At 44.4% G+C, this 24,336-nt stretch overlaps 2 protein-coding genes across 2 annotated transcripts in view; one reads left to right on the forward strand and one right to left on the reverse strand.

Annotated features, from left to right (window-relative positions):
- Positions 1-3,998, reverse strand: part of LOC109870549 (glutamate dehydrogenase, mitochondrial) — a 54,812-nt gene extending 50,814 nt beyond the window's left edge. The window contains exon 1 of the mRNA XM_031805073.1: positions 3,344-3,998. Coding sequence (XP_031660933.1) covers positions 3,344-3,731 — 388 coding nt within the window. The 5' untranslated portion in view covers positions 3,732-3,998. The remainder of the gene's footprint in view (positions 1-3,343) is intronic.
- A 10,305-nt stretch (positions 3,999-14,303) lies between these two features.
- ptcd1 (pentatricopeptide repeat domain 1) lies at positions 14,304-22,477 on the forward strand. The gene is made up of 8 exons (XM_020460668.2): positions 14,304-15,457; positions 18,007-18,147; positions 18,820-19,038; positions 19,229-19,330; positions 19,407-20,162; positions 21,119-21,235; positions 21,628-21,810; positions 21,958-22,477. Exons 1-8 carry the CDS (start codon positions 14,966-14,968, stop codon positions 22,141-22,143), a joined length of 2,196 nt encoding a protein of 731 aa, XP_020316257.1. The 5' UTR covers positions 14,304-14,965; the 3' UTR covers positions 22,144-22,477.
- Positions 22,478-24,336: the final 1,859 nt, after the last annotated feature.

Below are 24,336 nucleotides of genomic sequence, written 5' to 3' on the forward strand. Positions count from 1 at the left end.
AAGTTAATTAGTGGTTGATGGTGGTTTCAGAACCAAACGACAAAACATAGGAGTTTACACTGTGGCCCGTGTGGGTGGGGGGGGTAAAGCCTACTCTGGAGCAGGTGGATCCTCTATACCAGCGGCAAGGGGAAACAGAGTGTGTACGCATGGGTGTTTGAATGTGTGTGCTAACTTTGGTTGTGCTATATTGGGCTGTGACGCTGTGACAGAGACCTACAGAGAGCCAAGGGCACCGAGCAGGGAGGATGTGGCATGTGTGACATCATCTCTAAGCGCCATACCGTGTACTGAAGCCCAGTCCAGAAACCACCCCTAGCTAGCCAGTAGCCCCTGCTGTGTTAGAAGGGTGGTGTTCAACAGAGTAGAGCACACCATAGCAATTACATTTCTCCTGTTTCATGCCTCCTTTGAACTACAGACACAGCACTGACTGAGCTAGGCTGATTCAATTCACTGAACATAAAATAGATATATTTGTATCCCCCTTTCTCCCATAACCACTCCTCCTTTGATTATCTTCCTCCTCGCGTCCTCCTCAACTCCTCTCCCATCCCCCACTACTGCAGCAAAGGAAAGAAATATGTTGATAAACAATCCAATGAAATGAGTCTCTGGGTTGGCTAGCTCTCACCCACACACACACACAAAAGAAACAAACTGCCGTGCATGTTGTGTATACACACACAAAAATGAATGCAAACACATGATACACAGGAACAAACATACACCCACACAGACAAACCCAATTGCCCAAGAGCACAAATTCACTATGAAGGGAGCCCATAGTGGGCTGTTAGTCACACAGTGGAAATGAGACCTACTCTAACAATAAAAACGTAATTAGGCCTAGACTGACTCAGACTCTGCACCACAGGCTCCCTCTTCCACTTCTGCTTGGAAATGAGAAGGAGATGTTAGAGATTTAGCAGACAAAACGTCCTTTGAGAATGACATACTTCCTGAAACTCCCTAACACAGAATCACGCTTGCACATGCAGGCACACAGTTCTGCAGTGTCCAGCTAGAAAATGTGAGGTTCTGCAACTATTGTAGTAGGACCAGGTACACTGTAGAGAGCCTTGTGGGTTTGTTTGATAGTCTGTTGTCTCTGCAGCAGCAGCATTACAGCAACAGCCGTTGCACTTTGTCATTCACCTTGAACATCATATATAAGTCAGCAGGACCAAGGGTCTCTCAGCTTGATTATCAATCATTAAACCTGACAATGAATAACAGCCATCAGCCCTTTACCCTCTCTAGTCTCTACCCCATTGTTAGATAGGCCTACACAGAAAGCATCAGCCCTTAACCCTCTACCCCCCCCACACACACACACACACACTAACAGGCCTTTACCCCATCTTATGCCAATTTTTGGGCAGCAGGTAGCCTAGTGGTTAGAACGTTGGGCCACTAACCGAAAGGTTGCTGGATCGAATCCCCGAGCTGACAAGGTAAAAATCTGCCATCCTGAACAAGGTCGTTAATCCACTGTTCCCCGGTAGGCCGTCATTGTAAAATAAGAATTTGTGCTTAACTGACTTGCCTAGTTAAATAAAAGGTTAAACAAATAATATATATATATTTTTATCATCTAGCCTCACCATCAGTTATCTGTGTGCTAAATAACTGTGCTAACCCTCAGTAGGTAGGGAAGTTAAAGTCTTCAGGTCCTAGTCAAGGTTATACAAGAGTGGTTAATTGAACCATCTCTGTTAAAACGCATACACTGACAGGACAACAATGTTGCTGGATCACACAGAAAAAGGGAACACAGAAGCCATGAGAAGTGCAGAGGCAGCCGAAGTCAGAGCAAGGGGGAGAATGGAAAGTGTGACTAAGCTGCAGAAAGAGAAAAGAGTTTGAGGGAAGCATCTGCTCTGGTGGCATATGATCGCGTGAGTTAAGCATGCGTGACGCACAGTGGTGATGTCTTGTGAAAGTGATTTCCATCATTAATCATCTATACACCAGTGTTCAAATATTCTGTCAGTCAGTAGGTGCACTTGATTCAGCTTACCTAGCACCCTGGGTAGGTGGTGGGCTGAATCAAGTAAGTAACGCTTAGTGAACACTCTTCCCTCCTCCTAGCACAATGCTGACAAATAGGAGCACCTGGGTACATCACCACCCCTTCCCCTCCTTCACTCCACTCCTCTTCAAACAACTGTTTATCCCCCTCTCCCTCACTGTAACCCATCCTGGTCCTCACCACACAAAGCACCCACAATGCAGGGCTGCACCAGCCTACAATTATCTGCCTTGAACCCTGAACCACATAGCCCCCCTCCTAATACCACACACACACATTCACACCCTGCAGCCTCGCCCCAGCCCCTCCTCACACCTGACCTCTGCCTGAGCAGAGAGAACCATGCTGCTTCACTCACACACACCTATAGGCTGGGAGGGAATGCCCACATCACTTGCCCTTCACTGTTGTGTGCGTGTGCGTGTGTATGTGTGAGTACTATGTCCTATTTCTGTTCCTGTTCCTAGATGGTTTATGTTTGGGGCAGCTGGCAGCATGTGTTGAAAGTGGTACAGGGGTGCCAGTGCAGGGCTTGCCCAGTGAAATGCCACATGCCAAATCACATGATCAGCTTCTCTAGCCACCACATCTCAGCTAACACTAATTGCACACACACACACTCAATACAGTGTAACATCTGTGTTATAGCCAAAGATATTAACCCATCATTGGTTATTATCGCTAACTCTGTATATTAGCGCCTACACAAGGACTATGCCAGAGCTGGCTATTCAACAATAGTCAGTATAAATGTTTGTATCTAGGTTCTAGTTACTGAGAGAATGCATTGATCAGAGCTCTGTTACAGTATAGAGCTATCTTGGAAACCAGTAGTATGATTCGCTGATTAGCCCTGATAGCCCAGTGTCCTAGAGCTGATCAAGGGGCTATACTAGCTAGCCATGTCAGCTGGCTCCTGTTAGTGTATGACAGCTAGCTCCAGGCTGCCTCACTAGGTGTGTGGGAAGGTCATTGATCCAGTGTTGCAGAGCTACACTCCCCGCATGGCATAGCCATGACAGGCAGAAAGCTAACGTTACACGCTGTCGAAATAACCATATTCCACATCCAGACGAGTGTTGCTGTGAAATTAAACCCATGTAAGAGACGTATCTTGCATTATCTGCTTCACTTATGGCAACCATTAGCGAACGAGAGAATCAGTGCAGTTGTTCTCACAGCTGGGTAATGGGATAGCTAAGTAGCTAGGTACCTAGCTAGCTAGCCTAGCAACAAGCTCGCTGTCAAACCGCACAACCACTTGAAGAAGAGTTGAGAACCAGGAAGCGGTGCTTGGCAGTATCTTACCCCCCTTGCAGGGCGTCCTATGCTGGCTGTGCTGTGCGCGGTAGCCCTCCACTACCTCCCACTCTCCGTTGTCCCTCTTGATGGGGAAAGAGACGCTGAGGACGTGGTTGCAGGGCTTGATGATGCGGAGAATCCCTTTCACTCGTTTCGTCTTCTGTTCGGGGGTCTCTCTGCTCTTTAGGTCCTCCACAAGCTTGTCCTCAACGATGGCGGCTCCGCGGTCGAAGAAACCCTCCACCATGCGAAAGAAGTTGGGGTCGTCGGGCTGCTCGCTATACTGTCGGACCCGCATTAAAGAGGCCGATGCTGGGAGAGCAGAGTCCACGCACCCCGAGGCCAGCGCACTGCCCGCCCCGCGGGATAACAACTCCCCGAAGTACCGGTACATGATTGAGCTAGTTGACTAACCGTTTAACGTTAAAATACAAATAAAAAATAACAACAGATAAAGGGGGTAGCTAGTTTGGTATCTATTAATAACAGGGAAAGAAAGAGGGGGATGGTTGGACGACACAGCAGTACTCCTTCCCTGTGTCTAGTATTCAGACTGAATGACCGTTGGAAGTGCGCGCCCGTTTGCTTTAAAAGGCAGCACTAACCAACGAGGCGAGGACGACTCCGAGACCGGGATGCACGCGGAAGAGGAGAGCGCAGCTCTGTGAAGGAGGTTCATTTAGCGGTGAGCGTGCACACGTAAACAAAGCGCGCTCCCGTGTATGTGTCCCTTTGATACAGTATGCTGCCTGATGTCAAATGTTTATTGTGTAAGTGTAAGATAGATGCAGACCCTGGTTCGATTCCAGGCTGTATCACAACCGGCTGTGATTGGGAGTCCAATAGGGCGGAAGACAATTGGCCCAGCATCATCCGGGTTTGCCCAGTGTTGGCTGTCATTGTAAATAAGAATTTGTTCTTAACTGACTTGCCTAGTTAAAAAAAAAATTATGTATGCCACCTCTGAAAGTCTGACTGGAAAACAAATCTCTGAATATGTTTTAAGAAGCAGTTATTTTATTAAGAAAGACAAAAGAATGTAGGACTGGTTGAAAATTTTATTCCATTAAAGTTTCCCCTATATTATGAAAGATAAGATAATCTCTTTACTGGTCTGTTACAGATTCTATCTCTTTCTCTGTCAAATCACATAGTGAGAACATCCTTTATAACAGATCCGATGTACAACTGATAGTAGCCCAAACACGGCACCCAGGACTGAGTTTGGGAAACCCTGCTATAAAGAACCCTTTCCTAAGATGATCTAAAGAACTGTTAAAAATGGTTCTATATAGCACCCAAAAAGGGTTCCGCTATGGTTACAACCTTTTTTGGGGCAATATAGAACCATTTTTTATGTTTCTTTATAGAACCTTTATGGAGAAAGATTCTTTATAGAACTATTCTCAATCTGAAAAGGTTCTTTGTAGAACCATACTGTGCTTTTTATTTAATAGACATATTATATGATTAAAATTCCCTAGGTTTTATTATTGTGTTAATTAACAAGTTGATCTCGTGTTTGCTAGCTCTGGAATGGCTGGGGGTCCCTGGCGAGAGAATTACTGACTAAATCATCCATTCTCAATTGACACAAGGCCATTCATAAGTGTTTCACAAGACACCTTCACTGACCAAAGTCATATCTAACATGTAATAGCATAACACAAACAGATCAGATCAACTGGAATGACACACTCCCTCACTCACGTTTGCACGAAAAGAGCTGTGAACTAACCACACCCCAAAATAGTTCAATGAGACGCCTCCCCTACATTTTAATTATCACAAATTAAGGAAAATTATTGATTGAACTGCTAAGAACCATTAAAGGGCTGGAATGGTCCTTTGGGTCAGTATGACTCCACATAGAATGTCTGTGTGCGTGCGCGTGCACGTGTATGCCTTTTATGAATTTCTAAAAGTATGTCATATTTCCATGGTATGTGTAGTTGTGTGTAGGGTATCCACAGATAGTTAACCGAAATCCCCATTCGGTTGTCTCTAGTTGTGCGTAGGATATCTACAAATAGCCTATTCAACCAGATTGTGTTAAGTCTGTCTGAATAGAGAACCTGACCCCAGCCTGCATCTGTGGAGTGAACACAATATCAAATTTGATTTGATCCTCCTGGGTCCTGGTACAAACACACACGTTGCGCAAACACAGCTACAAACAAACACACACACGAACACAGCTTCTGTGTAAAGCCCAAGTCTGTCTCAGAGTGATATTTAATCAGGGATGGGCAATTTTTACCGAAAAAACTAAACATAATTGCAAATAACCATAAACCAATACAAATATTTTGTAATGTATTTTATAAAAATGAATGTACGAAAACATATTTGAAACTAGAGGGGCGAACAGAAACAACATTCTCAAAAACAGTTAAAAGAAAATGTTGACTTGCTATGATATGATGATACGATATGTTGTTGTTCATCTACATTACTTGAGTAAGTCACACTGGATAAGAGTTAATCTGCTATATGACCAAAATGTCATGTTAAGGTAAAAATGAACAGACCAAAATGAACTGCAAAGCACACTGGGTATTATTATTGGCCTTGATTTGGGTTCGTTAGAATAATACTCAGCATGCTTTGCAATTATTTACTTTTAGATATATATTTATTATAGTTCATTTAGCAGACGCTCTTATCACATCATAGTGCCATCAGATTTCTGCAGCGTGACAGGATGGCCACAAATGTGAACCGCTTTGGGAAAAAAAGTATAACAAAGTATTTTGGGCTACCGAGTGGGGCAGCGTTCTAATGCACTGCATTTCAGTGCTAGAGGCATCACTACAGACCCTGGTTTGATTCCAGGCTGTATCACAACCAGCTGTGATTGGGAGCCCCACAGGGTGGCACACAATTGGCCCAGCATCCTCCGGGTTAGGGTTTGGCTGAGGTAGGCTGTCATTGTAAATAAGAATTTGTTCTTAACTGACTTGCCTAGTTAAATAAAGGTTCAATTTTTTAAAAACTCAATTACAGCTCTTGAAAGTATCTTGTTATAAAATACATTGTAGCGTAGTTCAGCCCAGTGTAATACAAAATACATATTTCAAATACATGTAGGCCTACCAGAAATACTGCCCATCTCTGTATGTAATCAATATTAACTGTATTTCATCTTTAGTCTGATATTATAGTGTCCCAACAATGCATCTATGTATTGATAATGTAATAATTCTTTATCTACTATATCTTTTCTGTCAAGCCATAGACCTTCATGAACTTTGCTGACTGATAAAGACTGACATAGTACAGTATCTCACAACCATCTCATCCTTTCACTTTTATATTTTCCACCAAAACAGATGTGGGACTTCACGATTAAAATATATTACATGATGGGCATTCCACTGTCCCTTGTACTGAACACACACTGTCACGAGTATTATGTTCTCAATGTTCATAAACCCAATTCAATTAACTACTCAGCCTGAAACCCAGAATTTGTAAGAAACTGGTTGAAATGAATCAGACGGAGGCCCAGCTACGATAGTCAGAAAGTTCATTTACGAGAGCGCTGGTCTGTTGTACAAAACAATTCATTTTATACTGGATTCTCACGCACACACATTAACACTAACATACTCACACCTATTCACACTAACATACGCACACACATTCGCACTAACATTAGCACACAATGTCCTGCTACCCAGCCAACAAAGATTAGGGGAATCCGTGAGACTTAATCCCCATCCCCATCCTCCCTCAAGATAGGGAGACCGAGACCCTGGGAAGCACTCTCAGTGGCCCCAGCCAAGGTCGGCAACGTATCTTGCTCAGACAGTCTGTCTTTAAGATACTATTATAGACATGTTGTACAGACTATGGTTATACATAATTTGAATCAATTTCATACGATTAAACGGCTCCATGGTGGAATATTCTAGTCATTCATATAATTTCCATCAACACACACACACACACACACACACACACACAATGGACTGGGTTTGACCCAGGTCCTCCACATACCACAAGACCATGTTAGCCTAAACTAAGGCAAGTGTTCAAGATTCAGTCAAGGTTACTCATCAGCACATGAGCATGGTTCTGTGTGGGAAAAATGATATGTTTGAAGGATCTATTAGATGTACCTATATAATTATATGTCGCTTTATAATAGGAGTTACTGATGTTAAGAGCTCTCTGCTTAAAGGAGTTAAGAAGGCATATTGCTGTGCAAATACAAGATAGTTTCACCACTTCCCCTGGCTCAGGGTTGGTTCCTCTCTTCCACGTTCACTCCCCGCAGCTGGTCTAGACGTGTACTCAAGGACATGGGGCAACTGCGGGATAGAGAGAACTTGAGGGACAGAACAACCTGTTATTGTTTCCTAACATCTTTGCTTCTGAGTAACTTGGTCACACGGCATAAGACAAAGAGCCTCAGAGTGACCACAGTTCCTCAGTCCATCCGGTTATTTTACTATCTTCCAAGGGCACAGCTGTGTGGAGATATGAAGAGAACAGAGGCTAGCTTGGTAGAGAAAGGAGTAACGGAACTGGCGTTATCACTTGTTTGTGCGCTATGACCTCACGCACCCGATACACTTTGCCACGAGAAGAAAACAAGGTCGCTTATGATGCCCCGATCTGCCAGGGAGGAGTGGAACCAAACATGATTAAGTAGTTTTGGGGTTTCTATATAAACCTTTTGCATTCTCCAAATTGTCGGGCTCTCAACGATCCCCTACAGGTGGCCGTTGCCCAGCTCCATTTTTGCAATAATTAAATCGATATTAAAAGTTTGATTGTTTGAAGAAATTGAAAGTCTCTTCTCCCTTTCTTGATTAGAATTTCCACAACAGTTCACTGAAACACCTCGGAACACAGACAACCCAGGTTCAAACCTAGTCAGTCACACACATCACTACATGATGATGCATCAGTCCTAGAGCTGTGTGTGTCTCCTAAGTACAATCCATGTCCCACTATAACACAGGTGTTCTATTAGTTAAAGTTTGGGTTAGGTTTCTCTCAGCAGATCATTTACACTACTATGCCGCTTCCATCCAGCCACCATGCCCTGTAAAAAACAACAACACAGTAACAATTTATGTGAGGATAATTTACAACTATTAGACTCTAGATGGCGCCAGCAGCCAACCAACACCTGCTGATGCTCTGGGTACAGCGCAACCATCTACAGGGGCTTCCTCTCCTTTCTTTTCCTCACCCTCATTACAATAGTCTACAATGACTTCCTCTCAACCCCTTCTCTCCTCATATATCCCTTTCATCTGGCCATGACAACAACACATCAGAACAGTACTGAGGACAGTGGTATGGAGGATGACTACGATGTTTGCTTTCACTAGTCCAGGTATTTCACATCAGTTCGGGTGCAGGGAAGGAGGAAAATAAACTTCATTAGATTATTGAGACCAGGGGTGTCTCTGTAGATAGAGGGGCGGGTCTGAAATACAGTGCATTCGGAAAGTATTCAGACCCCTTAACTTTTTCCACATTTTATGTTACAGACTTATCCTAAAATGTATGAAATACATTTTTTTCTCATCAATCTACCCACACACACTACCCCATAATGACAAAGCGACAACAGGTTTTCAGAAATGTTTGCAGATTAAAAAATAAATGAATACAGAATAACCTTATTTCCAAAAGTATTCAGACACTTTGCTATGAGTGTCACGTTCTGACCATAGTTCTTTTGTGTTTTCTTTGTTTTAGTGTTGGTCAGGACGTGAGCTGAGTGGGCATTCTATGTTGTGTGTCTAGTTTTCCCATTTCTATTTTTGGCCTGATATGGTTCTCAATCAGAGGCAGGTGATAGTCATTGTCTCTGATTGGGAACCATATTTAGGTAGCCTGTTTTGTGTTGGGTTTTGTTGGTGGTTGTCTTCTGTCTTCGTGTGTCTGCACTAGACAGAACTGTTTCGTTTTTTTCTCATTTGTTGTTTTGTATTTTGTAGTGTTTACGGTTCTCGTCTTTATTAAACATGATGAACACTAACCACGCTGCGCTTTGGTCCTCTCCTTCGTCCACAGAAGAAAGCCGTTACAATGAGACATAAAAATTGAGCTCAGGTGCATCCTGTTTCCATTGATCATCTTTGAGATGTTTCTTCAACTTGTATTTTACCTCTGGTAAAATCAATTGATTGGACATCATATGGAAAGGCACACACCTGTTGACAGGTCATGTCAGAGCAAAAACCAAGCCATGAGGTCGAAGGAATTGAACTTCGACCTCATGGGGAAGGGTACCAAAATAATTATGCAGCATTGAAGGTCACCAAGAACACAGTGGCCTCCATCATTCTTAAAATGGAATAAGTTTGGAACCACCAAGACTCTTCCTAGAGCTGTTCGCCTGGCCAAACTGAGCAATCGGGGGAGAAGGGCCTTGGTCAGGGAGGTGACCAAGAACCCAATGGTCTCTCTGACAGAGCTCCAGATTTCCTCTGTGGAGATGGGAGAACCTTCTAGAAAGACAATGCAATGGGAATTTTAATGTTGGTGCTTTTCTTATAACTAATTTCTGTGTTCTATTCATGTGCTTTTCTATATAACCAATTTCTGTGTTCATGCAAGTGGTTGATTGATCAAATCCACCTCTTATTAGTAGCTGCAATTTGGCAGTACGACCAGACCTTGTTTTGAGAACCAACAAAAGATCTCAGTTTCAAGGTCTCAACTTAGAGAAGGGAAGCCTCGTAAAGTGTTGGTCGGTCACATGAATGAAACAAAATGGTAATTATTAATTAATTATGCAAAAATAACTTGTCTGTGTGTAGCTGTATATAAGACAACTAGGGGGGCTGAGAGGCAATTTACCTTAAATGTATAAATAATTTTCATACACCTAACCAACTATCATTGTTACACTAGCAGTGACTTGTTAGATGAAATACACCAGATATTGAGATTTATATTAAATAGAAATGTCTTTATTGAGGCCTACTATAGTAACATGCTCACCTGCTGTGGGGGGAGGAGCTCATTTTGGAAGTGTGCTGCTCTTTGCAGTGGTGGAAAGTACTTAAGTAGTACACTAAAGTATTTTTACTTGAGTAGTTTTTTTGGGTATCTGTACTTTACTACTTATAATGTTGACAACATTTACTTTCCTACAAAATAATGTACTTTTTACTCCTTACATTTTCCCTGGCACCCAAAAGTACAAGTTACATTTTGAATGCTAAGCAGGACAGGAAAATGGTCTAATTCACACACTTATCAAGAGAACATCCATGGTCATCCCTAATGCCTCTGATTTGGCAGACTCACTCAACACAAATGCTTAGTTTATAAATAATGTCTGAGTGTTGAAGTCTGCCCCTGGCTGTCTGTAAATAAAATATTAAATAATGCTATCTGGTTTGCTTAATATACTTCTACTTTTGATACTTAAGTATATTTTAGCGATTTACTTTTAACACTTAAGTCAATTTCAAACCAAATAGTTTTAGACTTTTACTCAAGTAGTATTTTACTGGGTTACTTTCTATGAAGGTATCTTTAGTTTTACTCAAGTATAACAATTGGGTACTTTTTCCACCACTGCTCTTTGCTGAGTACGCTTGGATAGCCTCGGGTGTTGGTGCAAGCTGCTGGCGCTCATATTTGTCAGTCTCGTCCACATACAAAGGCTTGCAGTGCGTGGCCTCCAGATTGCAGGCCTGACAAAAACTAGGGCAAAGCAATTGGTTAGGTACTGCTCTTTTTCAGTTGTCGTGGGCAGCCTAGCTGTTTGGAGAAGATGGTGCTTTCTGTACCCTTGAGTGCCATGAATACAGGGATATTTAAAATGTCTGGATCCTTTTTTTGTAAATGTAATTGGTGGATTCAAATAAAGTTAAAAAAATGTGTGTGTGTTGGAAGGTTGAGAGGTGAAGAGTTGAAAAGGCTCCAACAAGAACATTCCATTCGTATGTCTCTCTACAGGAAGCTGTGGTTGCTGTGGTTTTGTCACGTCTTGATCTGTTTCACCTGTCTTTGTGATGTCTCCACCCACCTCCAGGTGTCACCTGTTTTCCTCATTAGTCCCTGGGTACTTATTCCTGTGTTCCCTGTTAGTCTGTTGCCAGTTTGTCTTGTCAACCAGTGAGTTTGTTCCTTGCTCCTGGTTTTTGCTTTTCTCTGTTTTTGCTAGTTCTCCCAGTTTTGACACAGGTTGGGCTGAGAACCACCTGCCTGACCATACTGCCTGCCCTGACCTCAAGCCTGCCTGCCACTCTGTTCCTCCTGGACTCTGACCTTGTTATGATCATTTGCCTGTCCCTTGGATTATAGTAATAAAACTCGAACCATCTGGGTCTCGCCCGGTGCCCTCTTCGGAGGACAAATATCTATATTTTTTTACAGCTTTTTTACAGTCACATAACAATAATTTACCAAACCCTCAGCCACTCTCAGCCCATCCCACCTATCACCATAGACCACACTCCGAGCCCATCCCACCTATCACCATAGACCACACTCTCAGCCCATCCCACCTATCACCATCCAAATCGCCCAACACTGCTATTTGTAAGGTTAATTTTAACTGCATCTTGTGATTTTTTTTAACCATCCCTGAACCTGTGACCAGAAACAAGCTAAATAGAATACATGATCTATTGATTCTGTCTCTTTACGGCACAATCTACAGAGCTGAGACTGTCGGATGCCCCATATCAACTCAGCAAAAAAAGAAACAACCCTTTTTCAGGATACTGTCTTTCAAAGATAATTCGTAAAAATCCAAATAACTTCACAGATCTTCATTGTAAATGGTTTAAACACTGTTTCCCATGCTTGTTCAATGAACCATAAACAATTCATGAACATGCACCTGTGGAACGGTTGTTAAGACACTAACAGATTACAGACGGTGGGCAATTAAGGTCACAGTTAGGACACTAAAAACTTAGGACACTAAAGAGGCATTTCTACTGACTCTGACAAATACAGAAAGAAAGATGCACAGGGTCCCTGCGTGAACATGCCTTAGGCATGCTGCAAGGAGGCATGAGGACTGCAGATATGGCCAGGGCAATACATTTTAATGTCCGTACCGTTAGACGCCTAAGACAGCGCTACAGGGAGACAGGACAGACAGCTGATCGTCCTCGCAATGGCAGAACACGTGCAACAACACCTGCACAGGATCGATACATCCGAACATCACACAGGTACACGATGGCAACAATAATTTCCCGAGTTACAACAGGAACGCACAATCCCTCCATCAGTGCTCAGACTGTCCACAATAGGCGGAGATAGGCTGGACTGAGGGCTTGTAGGCCTGTTGTAAGGCAGGTCCTCACCAGACATCACCTGGGCAACTGGGCACAAACCCACCGTAGCTGGACCAGACAGGACTGGCAAAAAGTGCTCTTCACTGACGAGTCGCGGTTTTGTTTCACCAGGGTTGATGGCCGGATTCGTGTTTATCATGGAAGGAATGAGCATTACACCGAGGCCTGTACTCTGGAGCGGGATAGATTTGGAAGTGGAGGGTCCGTCATGGTCTGGGGCGATGTGTCACAGCATCATCGGACTGAGCATGTTGTCATAGCAGGCAATCTCAATGCTGTGCGTTACAGGGAAGACATTCTCCTCCCCCATGTGGTACCCTTCCTGCAGGCTCATCCTGACATGACCCTCCAGCACAATGCCACCAGCCATACTGCTCGTCTTGTGCATGATTTCCTGCAAGACAGGAATGTCAGTGTTCTGCCATGGCCAGCGAAGAGCCCGGATCTCAATCCCATTGAGCACATCTGGGACCTGTTGGATTGGAGGGTGAGGGCTATGGCCATTCCCCCCAGAAATGTCTGGGAACGTGCAGGTGGCTTGGTGGATGAGTGGGGTAACATCTCACAGCAAGAACGGGCAAATCTGATGCAGTCCATGAGGAGGAGAAGCACTTCAGTACTTTATACAGCTGGTGGCCACACCAGATAATTTTCCTCCCTCATGATGACATTATGGACTTTACAGTTTCAGAATTAGTGCTACAGGAAGCGAATTTATTTTTGAAAAAGCTATCCTTAGCTTTCCTAACTGACTGTGTATATTGATTCCTGACTTCCCTGAAAAGTTGCATATCGCACGGGCTATTCGATGCTCATGCAGAACGCCACAGCATGTTTTTGTGCTGGTCAAGGGCAATCAAGTCTGGGGTGGTACCAAGGGCTATATCTGTTCTTAGTTTTACATTTTTTTGAGTGGGGCATGCTTATTTAAGATGGCGAGGAAAGCACTTTTAAAGAGCAACCAGGCATCCTCTACTGACGGGATGAGGTCAATATCCTTCCAGAATACCCAGGTCAGGTTGATTAGAAAAGCCTGCTGAAGTGTTTTAGGGAGCGTTTGACAGTGATGAGGGGTGGTCGTTTGACCGCAGACCAATTACGGACGCAGACAATCAGGCAGTGATCGCTGATATTCTGGTTGAAGACAGCAGAGGTGCATTTAGAGGGCAAGTTGGTCAGGATGATATCGAAGAGGGTGCCCGTGGTTACGGATTTAGGCTTGTACATGGTAGGTTCCTTGATAATTTGTGTGAGATTGAGGACATCTAGCTTAGATTGTAGGACGGCCGGGGTATTAAGCACATCCCAGTTTAGGTCACCTAACAGTACGAACTCTGAAGATAGATGGGGGGCAATCAATTCACATATGGCTCTCTCTCAATTCAATTAAATTCAAGGGGCGTTATTGGCACGGGAAACATATGTTAACATTGCCAAAGCAAGTGAAGTAGATCATATACAAAAGTGAAATAAACAATACAAATGAACAGTAGACATTACACTCACAGAAGTTCCAAAAGAATAAAGACATTTCAAATGTCATATTATGTATATGTAGTCTCTCTCTCTCAATCTCTCTCACACACTCTCTCTCCCTCTCTCTCACTCCCTCCATCTCTCTGCCAGAAGTAGCAGAACTGATAGAGAGAATAAAAAAGAATAGGAAATTTTTTGTTATGGATTAATGATTTATTTATTTATTTACAGATGAAGTTTGAATCTCTGTTCATTCTATGGGTGGACACATTTGCAGTTAAATTTTTTTCCTGTAGATGACATTTGTTCTCTGTTCTGTCCCGCTGGAGACCTAACAAGACACGAAGAAGTCTGACCTCCAAAAATGTGACAGCCTTGCTAATCTATCCCCGATATATCGGTCTGATTTATCAGAAACAACGTCAATATGAAGACATTTAATAATCACGGAACCTGTACACTATGTATGGTCATCTCAACAACACGTTTCAAATACATACATTGTTAGACGTTTTACCAGTACACGACTTTACTCGATTATTGACCTGTTTTGTCTGGTAGATATATGGAAAAACATGCTTGCGTTTTCCTTGCAGGTCTTCATGAGTTGACGACGGCTGTGTGTACTCTGACATAAATAAACATGGTTGGAACCAAAACATTAGACTTCTACACGGTAGAACTGTCGGATACAGTAGGATTTTGAAGAAGAATTGTCATACTGCATTTATTCGTGTAATATGAACGGTTGATAGCTAACGAGTTACAAGCTTGTTAACAGTTGGCTAACGTTAGCTACCAACAGTAACCCCGAGATTAGCTAACTCTAGCTAGCTACTGTACACCCAGGACTGTAAAGATGTTGCAGTGTGTGTCTCGGTCGTGTTTGAGGAACGGGAGAAGCATCGTAGACTACGTCGTCAGATACGGCTCTACTCAGACAGCACGAGGTCTGTCGAGCTTGGGCTCCGGTAGCACTGTGAGAGCTCCACGTTCCTGGTCGGTTCACCCGGTAACGGACATCAACCGAAGAGCCTTCACAGGGTCTGTGTCGGTGAGTTCTAGAAGAACCAGGGATGTCCATGAATCACCGACCGCTCCCGCCCGCATGGGCCGGGCTGGGAGCGACCTGGGCGTTGAGGACTTCGGATCTCTTTCCGCTGATTTTTCTTCCAGACGGGCCTTCCGGAAGACCACCCCAGAGCTGCAGGATATGTTGTACCGGGAGGAGAGGCAGGCGGCCGGGCAGGAGGAGGAGAGGGAGCCGGAGGCCTTCAGATCTAGGACTGGTCGGAGGAACACACAGTACTGGTACTTCCTCCAGTGTAAAAGACTCATCAAGGAGAACAAGGTACAGCGATCTCTTTCTTTATCAATCACCCCCTCTGGTTCTCATCTTTCTTTCTCTGTCCCCTCATCCTATGTCACTGTATCAGACACCTGAGAAAGAGAATGAGGTAGGGAGGGAGGAATGGTTGCGTGAAACGTCATCGACAGCCACCAGATTGCTATAACATGATGTGGTTAGCTGATACTTAAAAATACCTATTCAGGCGTTGTAAGGTCTGGCATGCATCGTTAACGTCTGAGCAGGGGAGCATAACCCATGCTTGAGGCTGAGATGCTGGATGGAGAGAGACTCCAACCTGAAGAGTAGGTTAATAACTACAGTCCTCTGACCCCTAACCTCTGATCCCTAACCCTCAGCTGTCGGAGGCTCTGTTTATGTTCCAGAGTGATGTGTTGGAAGGAGAGTCTCCACTCTGAAGAGTATAACTACACTGTTGTGGCCTCTAACCCCCAGCTGTCTGAGGCCCTGTCCATGTTCCAGAGCGGGAGAGGCTTCAACCTAAGGAGTAGAACTACATGGCCCTGACCTCTAACCCCTGACCCCAACCCCCAGCTGCCGGAGGAACTGTTCCTGTCAGGCCCCCAATGTTTGTTCTGGAGCGTTAAGTCACAAGCTCTGTTGGTCAGCTACTGCATAGCAACCTAGCAGTGCCTAAAGCACTGATCTGCCCTAGAAAGCAAATTACATGTAAATTGTAAATTAAAATGTAAATTACAGACGCCAGAAAAGCCACAAAATACATTTGCGGTTATGTTATGAAGGTTCTGGGCTCTAAAGTTAGTGTAGCATGATCAAGTTCGATCCCCACGTGAATTATTTTAAAGTTTGCTACAAATCAAGATATTTAAATAGTGATCCATTCTGCCTACTACAGTACCGGTGAAAAGTTTGGACACACCTAATCATTCCAGGGTTCCTACATTGTAGAAAAATGGCGAAGACATCAAAACACTTCATGAGGTAGTCATCTGGAATGCATTTCAATTAACAGGTGTGTCTTGTTAAATTTGTTGTGACAAGGTAGGGGTGGTATACATATTATGGCAAGAACAGCTCAAATAAGCAAAGAGAACGACAGTCCATCATTACTTTAAGACATGAAGGTCAGTCAATACGGAAATTTCAAGAACTTTGAAAGTTTCTTCAAGTGCAGTTGCAAAAACCATCCGGCTCTGTGATGAAACTGGCTCTCCTGAGGACCGCCACAGGAAAGGAAGACTTAGAGTTACCTCTGCTGCAGAGGATAAGTTCATTAGAGTTACCAGCCTCAGAAATTGCAGCCCAAATAAATGCTTCACAGAGTTCAAGTAACAGACACATTTCAACATCAACTGTTCAGAGGAGACTGTGTGAATCAGGCCTTCATGGTCGAATTGCTGCAAAGAAACCACTTTTAAATGACACCAATAAGAAGAAGAGACTTGCTTGGGCCAAGAAACACAAGCAATAGACATTAGACCTGTAGAAATCTGCCCTTTGGTCTGATGAGTCCACATTTTAGAAATACAACTGCCGTGTCTTTGTAAGACGCAGAGTAGGTGAACGGATGATCTCCGCATGTGTGGTTCCCACGGTGAAGCATGGAGGAGGTGGTGTGGGGGTGCTTTACTTATGACACTGTCTGTGATTTATTTCGAATTCAAGGCACACTTAACCAGCATGGCTACCACAGGATTCTGCAGCGATACGCCATCCCATCAGGTTTGCGCTTAGTGGAACAATCATTTGTTTTTCAACAGGACAATGACCCAACACAACTCCAGGCTGTGTAATGGCTATTTGACCAAGAAGGTGAGTGATGGCGTGCTGCATCAGATGACCTGGCCTCCACAATCACCCAACCTCAACCAAATTGAGATGGTTTGGGATGAGTTGAAGCGCAGAGTGAAGGAAAAGCAGCCAACAAGTGCTCAGCATATGTGGGAACTCCTTCAAGACTGTTGGAAAAGCATTCCAGGTGAAGCTGGTTGAGAGAATGCCAAGAGTGTGCAAAGCTGTCATCAAGGCAAAGGGTGGCTACTTTGAAGAATCAAATATAAAATATATTTTGATTCGGTTAACACTTGTTTGGTTACTACATGATTCCATATGTGTTATTTCATAGTTTTGATGTCTTCCCCAATATTGTACAATGTGGAAAAGGTAAAAATATAGAAAAACCCTTGAATGAGTAGGTGTGTCCAAACTTTTGACTGGTACTGTATATACATTTGTCGTCACAGAGGACGGCAGGCTACAAGGAGGCTCAGGTTGAGTCTCAGGCAGGATGAAAACCACTACATTGACCATGATCCATTGCTAGTTACGGCCACTTTCACCATTATCTCCAGAGTTTTATGGTTGCAATTCAGCAATATGGTGCACTTCAAATACTTCTTGTGCCATCTGGTTTTCCATAGGAATACGTGGATGACGTCACTATCTACTAGTTTTAATGTCTGCGGTTCACGTTCCTGTGTGAGATGTTGGAGGTAAAGAGGCTCCAACCTGAAAAGTGTAACTATACTGTTCTGACCTGTAACCCCTGACCCCTGAACTCTAACCCTCAGCTGTCTGAGGCCCTGTCCATGTTCCAGAGGGAGATGTTGGAGGGAGAGAGACTCCCACCTGAGGAATATAACTACACTGTCCTGATAGGAGGCTGTGGGCGAGCAGGACATCTCAAACAAGCCTTCAAACTCTACAACGACGTACGTATAGAGACCAGACACACCCGTGCACACATACACACACCTGTGCACACACACACACCCGTACACACACCCGGGCACACACACACACCCCCGTGCACACACACACACCAGTGTTTTCACTAGGATTCTTTTCAGCAGCGATGGCAAAGTTAGCGGGGGAGGGAGATGGTGGGCATGGCCTATGGCGCAGTTTTAGAGGCCCTCTTGACCTCAGAGACAAAATGTTGCTGTTTTAAAGCAAGATTTCTGCAATTATACACATTTTGCCATGTTTTGTACTTTGTTCTTGTGCTATCTGAGTGACTCAAACATAACAAAATCAATGGGGCCCCCATGCCATGCATTAACATGTTAGATTATCCCTGATGGTCCAGTTCTCAGAGATGATCTTGTTTAAAAAATATATAGATCCATTCTTTTCTATACACTTTATATCTAGTTTTAGTAATTTAACTTAACACTGAAAATGTTACACCATCCCAATTTTTTAAATCAATTGTATTTATTTTTGCGGTGGTGGCCACGATTTAGCAGCGGTGCACTATAGGGAAACGCTGTACATGGACAGTGACTCAAACGCACACAGACACACATATGTTTCTCCCTCACCCCCAGATGATGATAATTATGGTGTATGTGTTTAATGTGATGTGTTTGTGTGGGTGACAGATGAAGAAGAGAGGTCTGGTTCCTAGCGACGCCACCTACACCGCTCTGTTCAACGCCTGTGCCGAGTCACCACGGAAACAAGCCGGGCTGCAGCAAGCCATCCACTTGGAGCAGGAGCTGCGGCGGAAGAACCATCCCCTCAGTGACATCACATACCATGCCCTGCTGAAGACACACGCCCTCACCAACCACCTTCGAGCCTGTTTACACACACTACGGGTAACTTTAGCCCCTGACCTCTAACACTTTCCCTCACCAAACACCTCAGAGCCTATCTACACACACTTATCCCTTGACCTCTATAGACAATAAAAACATAAGACCATATTAGATTTTAAATGTTTCTCTTTATGAGATATTCAGGGCCTTTGTACATACAAACAAAGTGTGTGCGTTTGTTTGTTTGTAGGACATGCTACAGGCTGGTCATGCAGTAACTCAGGAGACCTTCCACTTCCTGCTGATGGGCTGTGTGAGAGACCGAGACACTGGCTTCAGACAGGCCCTGCAGGTAACACACGCACACACATGTATTCAAACTTCTAAAACTGTTGTGTGTGTGTGTATAATGTGTGTGTGTGTGTTAGGTGTATCGTCAGATGTTGAGGATGGGGATTCGTCCCGACGTCCAGAACTACAACCTGCTGCTCCGCGCTGCTAGAGATTGTGGGATAGGTAACCCCGCCGTGGCCTCTGCCCTGCTGCTGACCTCGGATTGCGGCCAGGAAGGTCAAGCGGTAAAGTTCAGGGGTCAGGGGTCGACTCCGCTGGACGTCGACGCTCTGGAGAGTCAACTGTTCACACAACACCCCGACAACGACCTTAGTCACCATAACAATGACGCCACTCACCGTAGCAATGACCCCAGTAACCATAGCAATGACCCTAGCAACATCCTCAGTCACCATAGTGACATGGACAGCAGTGTGGTCGCCCCGATAACAACCCAACTGGTGATGGTGAGGAAGGGAGGAGAGCAAGAGGCTCCCATTGGCTCTCTCCCCTGTCTGTCAGGAACCAGTTCCCACCCCCCCAACCTGCTGGACCTATCAGTGGGCAGGGCTGAAGAGGGGTGTGTGGTCTCGCTTGGTGTGGTGAGCGGAATGTTCGATAGGCTGGCGCTGATGGGCGGGGCCCAGGGCTTCCTGGATAAAATGGCCACTGCGGGGCTCTGCCCAGACATCAGAACTCTCACACTATTAGCTGACACCATGGAGCCTGGCATCCAATCACTGCACAGCCTGCTGGCGGTCGCTAAGCAACACGGTGTGAAGCTGGACGCAGCGTTCTACAACAGTGTGATCCGCAGGGCAGCACGTGCTGGAGACCTACAAGAGGCTAAGGTACACACACACACCTTCACCATGTACACACACACACCTTCACTATGTGTACACACACCATCACTATGTACACACACACACCTGAGAGGTATACTACATTTTAAACCAGATCTACTCAGGGTTTTACTAAAGCTAGCCGGGTTCAGTTAGCTTCACTTTCCAGCTCAGGCTTCAACCGTACTACGACGCTGGATATTGCTTTCCGCCTGCCGCTAACCTTTAGCAGGCTTGTGCATGTTGCACGCAGCTAGTCGAACGCCAAACTCCATCGAGACGATGCTGAAACGTCAATCTATGGGCGAGTCGGTGCACCATTTTTATTTGTGCGGAAAGCAAGATGAAGGAAAAGAGATCTTGCAAATTCAGCAGGTTATGGTGTGAAATGGTTTGTTGAAGTGCTGTCTCGTTAATGCCATCTTTGGTGTGCTTTCGGATGCTTATCATTGCACAAGCACCTTTTTTCCCCCACTCCTATCGATAAAATAACAAGTTATAAACAACTTTTACTATGCGTGAACTTTCAAATGCATTCTGTCATTACTAAATGTGCAATGTGATAAGAATTTTAACATTACTATTTTTAAATACAAAAAAACTTGATTAATAAAATATTTCATCAGTCTTCCTCAAATGAAAGGGGTGATGATGCAGTCTTTGCGAGAGGGAGGGAATCTTATATTTCATTCACCCTCAACTAGTGGCTCAGCCATTACATTCATGGTAAGTGGAGTTAGCCTGCCACGGAGCAGGTTAGTTCTGAAGGATTCGTTGCCATAGAAATGTACCTGGCTAAAAGGTGAGCCCCCTTCGTGGTATCGGTTATCCCCGAGTTGAACTCAGAGTTGACCAAAGTTACCTCACTTAACTCCTCAAACCACTTACGTAGTATAGGGCTCTGAAGTTATACCAATGTTGTTGCAAGGTGTGCATGTTTTCTAACTGTGTGTGTGTGTCAGGCGGTGATGTGTGTGATGCAGGAAAGACGTGTGCGTGCGGATGTACGGACGTACGGCAGTCTGGCTCTGGGCTGCAACAGACAGACAGATGCCCTACAGCTGCTGGGGGACATGCAGGTAACACACACACACACACACATGATTACGTTGCCCCGGGTTGAACTGATCTATGGTCTGTCACGTGACCGGGGTGAAGCTAGGTGGGAGAGGCCCGCCCTACTGCTCGATCATATTGTCAACAATGCAGCATAGTTCACAATAAATCATCAACTCCTTTCCATAAAATGTCTGAATTTTCTAAGTAGTTTTCATTGAGAAGGCAGATAAATAAATACGTGTTTTTATCAGAGCAATCATTTTTGCATGTGAAAACACAATCCTACTCCTTACACCACGTGCATAACCTAAGCCGACGGGACGTCCGTCTCTCACCTGGGAGGCAACCCGGTTCCAAAACAAATGCAATCATCCGGGCCAGTTTATTGGAATCCCCTCTTTGTTTCCTGCAGGCGGCGGGGGTGCAGCCCAGTGTGCAGGTGTTCTCTGCTCTTATTGGCTGTGCCAGCAGGAGGCTGGACTATGTGTATCTGAGGCTGGTGCTTAGAGCCATGAGGGAACACAACGTCCCACCTAATGACATCATCATCACTCAGCTAGAACACGCCTCCCAGTACCCGCCCAACTATAACCAGGTAGGGAGGAGAGGGCATGTGTGCGTGGTATCTAATCATGTCCATCGGCTTGTCATTACAAGTGCAGAAACAACAGATCATGTGTTTGAGTCTCACATCTTTCTCTCTCTTTCCCTACCCCTCTTTCGCTCTCCCTCTCTCTGTCAGTATAAGTTTAAGAACACCTACCTGTCTCAGATTGATGGTTTCCGTGGCTACTACCACCAGTGGCTGACCACCATGCCCGCCCAGGAGACAGGAGGACCTGAGAGAGACCACCCGGCAGAGACGAGACAAGATGGACATCAGCAGGCAGTAGCAGCAGCAAGACGACACCGCAAGCAACACAGCTGAACACACACACTGCAAGCATTGTAAATGTGAGCGTCTACAACCCCAGAGCCATGAAGCTGTTACTCTTAAGTGTCGTCACGTGTCCTGTAAATATCAGAGGAGGCTGGTGGGAGGACCTATAGGAGGATGGGCTCACTTGTAATGGCTGGAGTGGAGTAAATGGAACAGAGTCAATCGTGTGGTTTCCATATGTTTGATGTCTTTGACACCGTTTCATTTTTCCATTCCAGCCTCTGCAATGAGTCTGTCATCCTATAGCTCCTCCCAACAGCCTCCAATGAAATATATGTAAACTGTTATGTTTCTTTTATGTAATAAACTTCCAGTAATAAAACTTGGTCTGTGTATTAGGCTTGGGCAGTATCAAGATTGTCATACCTTCATACCTACAAGGGGCGCTGTTTTCAAACCCCTCTAATCCAAAGGTTAGCAATGATAACAATTACATATACATTCTCATAGAGAAGGCTAACTAAATGCTAAAAAGCACATTGCGAACATTATGTACAGTCTCTGAACTAAACAAGTATACAAGTAACTCAATGCTACTCACTGTTTGCTGCATGCACAAAACAAATATTAAACAGCAAGGCTCTTGATCCAGGAGGGAATTTTCTGCTGTTACCAAGTGAAGCAAGCCAAATGCACAACTGCAGAGCATTTCACACATTTTAGACAGCTAACTTAATAGTTATAAGATATCTAGCAGGCAAACAGTTGTGAATTCCATACTGTAACTAGATCACCTGGCGTGTGCTGCACAACAGTGAGGCTCCGGTCTCTCGTCCTTGTGTGCTTGTAAATAAACACCACGACTGGGGACTACAGGTAAGCTTCGTAATAAAACATTGCGACAGGTTAAATGAAGAACGCAATCTTTATTTCCTAATGTTTTGCACAAGTTGACTGCAGGTATTTACTTAGCAACAAATATTCAAATTGATCAAAAATAAAAGGAAGTTTCATCAGTTGAAAAAATATCCTGTGGGGTTTTCCAAATACCCCATTATACGTTATACCACTCAAGTCTACTGTGTATGCTTGACCAAAGACAGTGGGTTTTATGACCTATAAGTGTTTGGACCGCATAAACCAGAAATATCTGCTATGGTACCTGCGCATGTCACGCATGTCACTGCGCATGTCACTACCATGACAGTTTACAATCCAGGGTTAATCCAAGCAGTTTAGTTACCTCAACTTGCTAAATTTCGACATTATTCATTACCAGATATAGTTGATGTTTAGGTTTTAGTGAATGCTTTTAGTTTTGGAAATATTTAACTAACTTATTCCTTGCCACCCATTCTGAAACGAACTGCCGCTCATTGTTAAGTGTTGCCGTCATTTCAGTTGCTGTAGTAGCTGACGTGTATAGTGCTCAATCAAATGTATTTATGAAGCCCTTCTTACATCAGCTGATGTCACAAGGTGCTGTACAGAAACCGAGCCTAAAACCCCAAACAGCAAGCAATGCAGGTGTAGAATCACAGTGGCTAGGAAAAACTCCAGAGAAAGGCCAGAACCTAGGAAAAAACCTAGAGAGGAACCAGGCTATGAGGGGTGGTCAGTCCTCTTCTGGCTGTGCCGGGTGGAGATTATAACAGAACATGGCCAAGATGTTCAAATGTTCATAGATGACCAGCAGGGTCAAATTATAATAAGCACAGTAGTTGTCGAGGGTGCAACAGGTCAGCACCTCAGGAGTAAATGTCAGTTGTCTTTTCATAGCCGATCATTCAGAGTATCTCTCCCGCTCCTGATGTCTCTAAGGAGTTAAAAACAGCAGTTCTGGGACAGGTAGCATGTCCGGTGAACAGGTCAGGGTTCCATAGCCACAGGCAGAACAGTTGAAACTGGAGCAGCAGCACGGCCAGGTGGACTGGGGACAGCAAGGAGTCATCTGGTCAGGTAGTCCTGAGGCATGGTCCTCTGAGAGAGAGAAAGAAAGAGAGAGAAAGAGAGAGAGAGAGATTTAGAGAGCGCATACTTAAATTCACACAGGACACCGGATGGGACAGGAGAAATACTCCAGATATAACAGACTGACCCTAGCCTCCTGACACATAAACTACTGCAGCATAAATACTGGAGGCTGAGACAGGAGGGGTCAGGAGACACTGTGGCCCCATCCGACGATACCCCTGGACAGGGCCAAACAGGCAGGATATAACCCCACCCACTTTGCCAAAG

This window comes from Oncorhynchus kisutch, linkage group LG25, assembly GCF_002021735.2.
Source record: "Oncorhynchus kisutch isolate 150728-3 linkage group LG25, Okis_V2, whole genome shotgun sequence".
Taxonomy (NCBI): domain Eukaryota; kingdom Metazoa; phylum Chordata; class Actinopteri; order Salmoniformes; family Salmonidae; genus Oncorhynchus; species Oncorhynchus kisutch.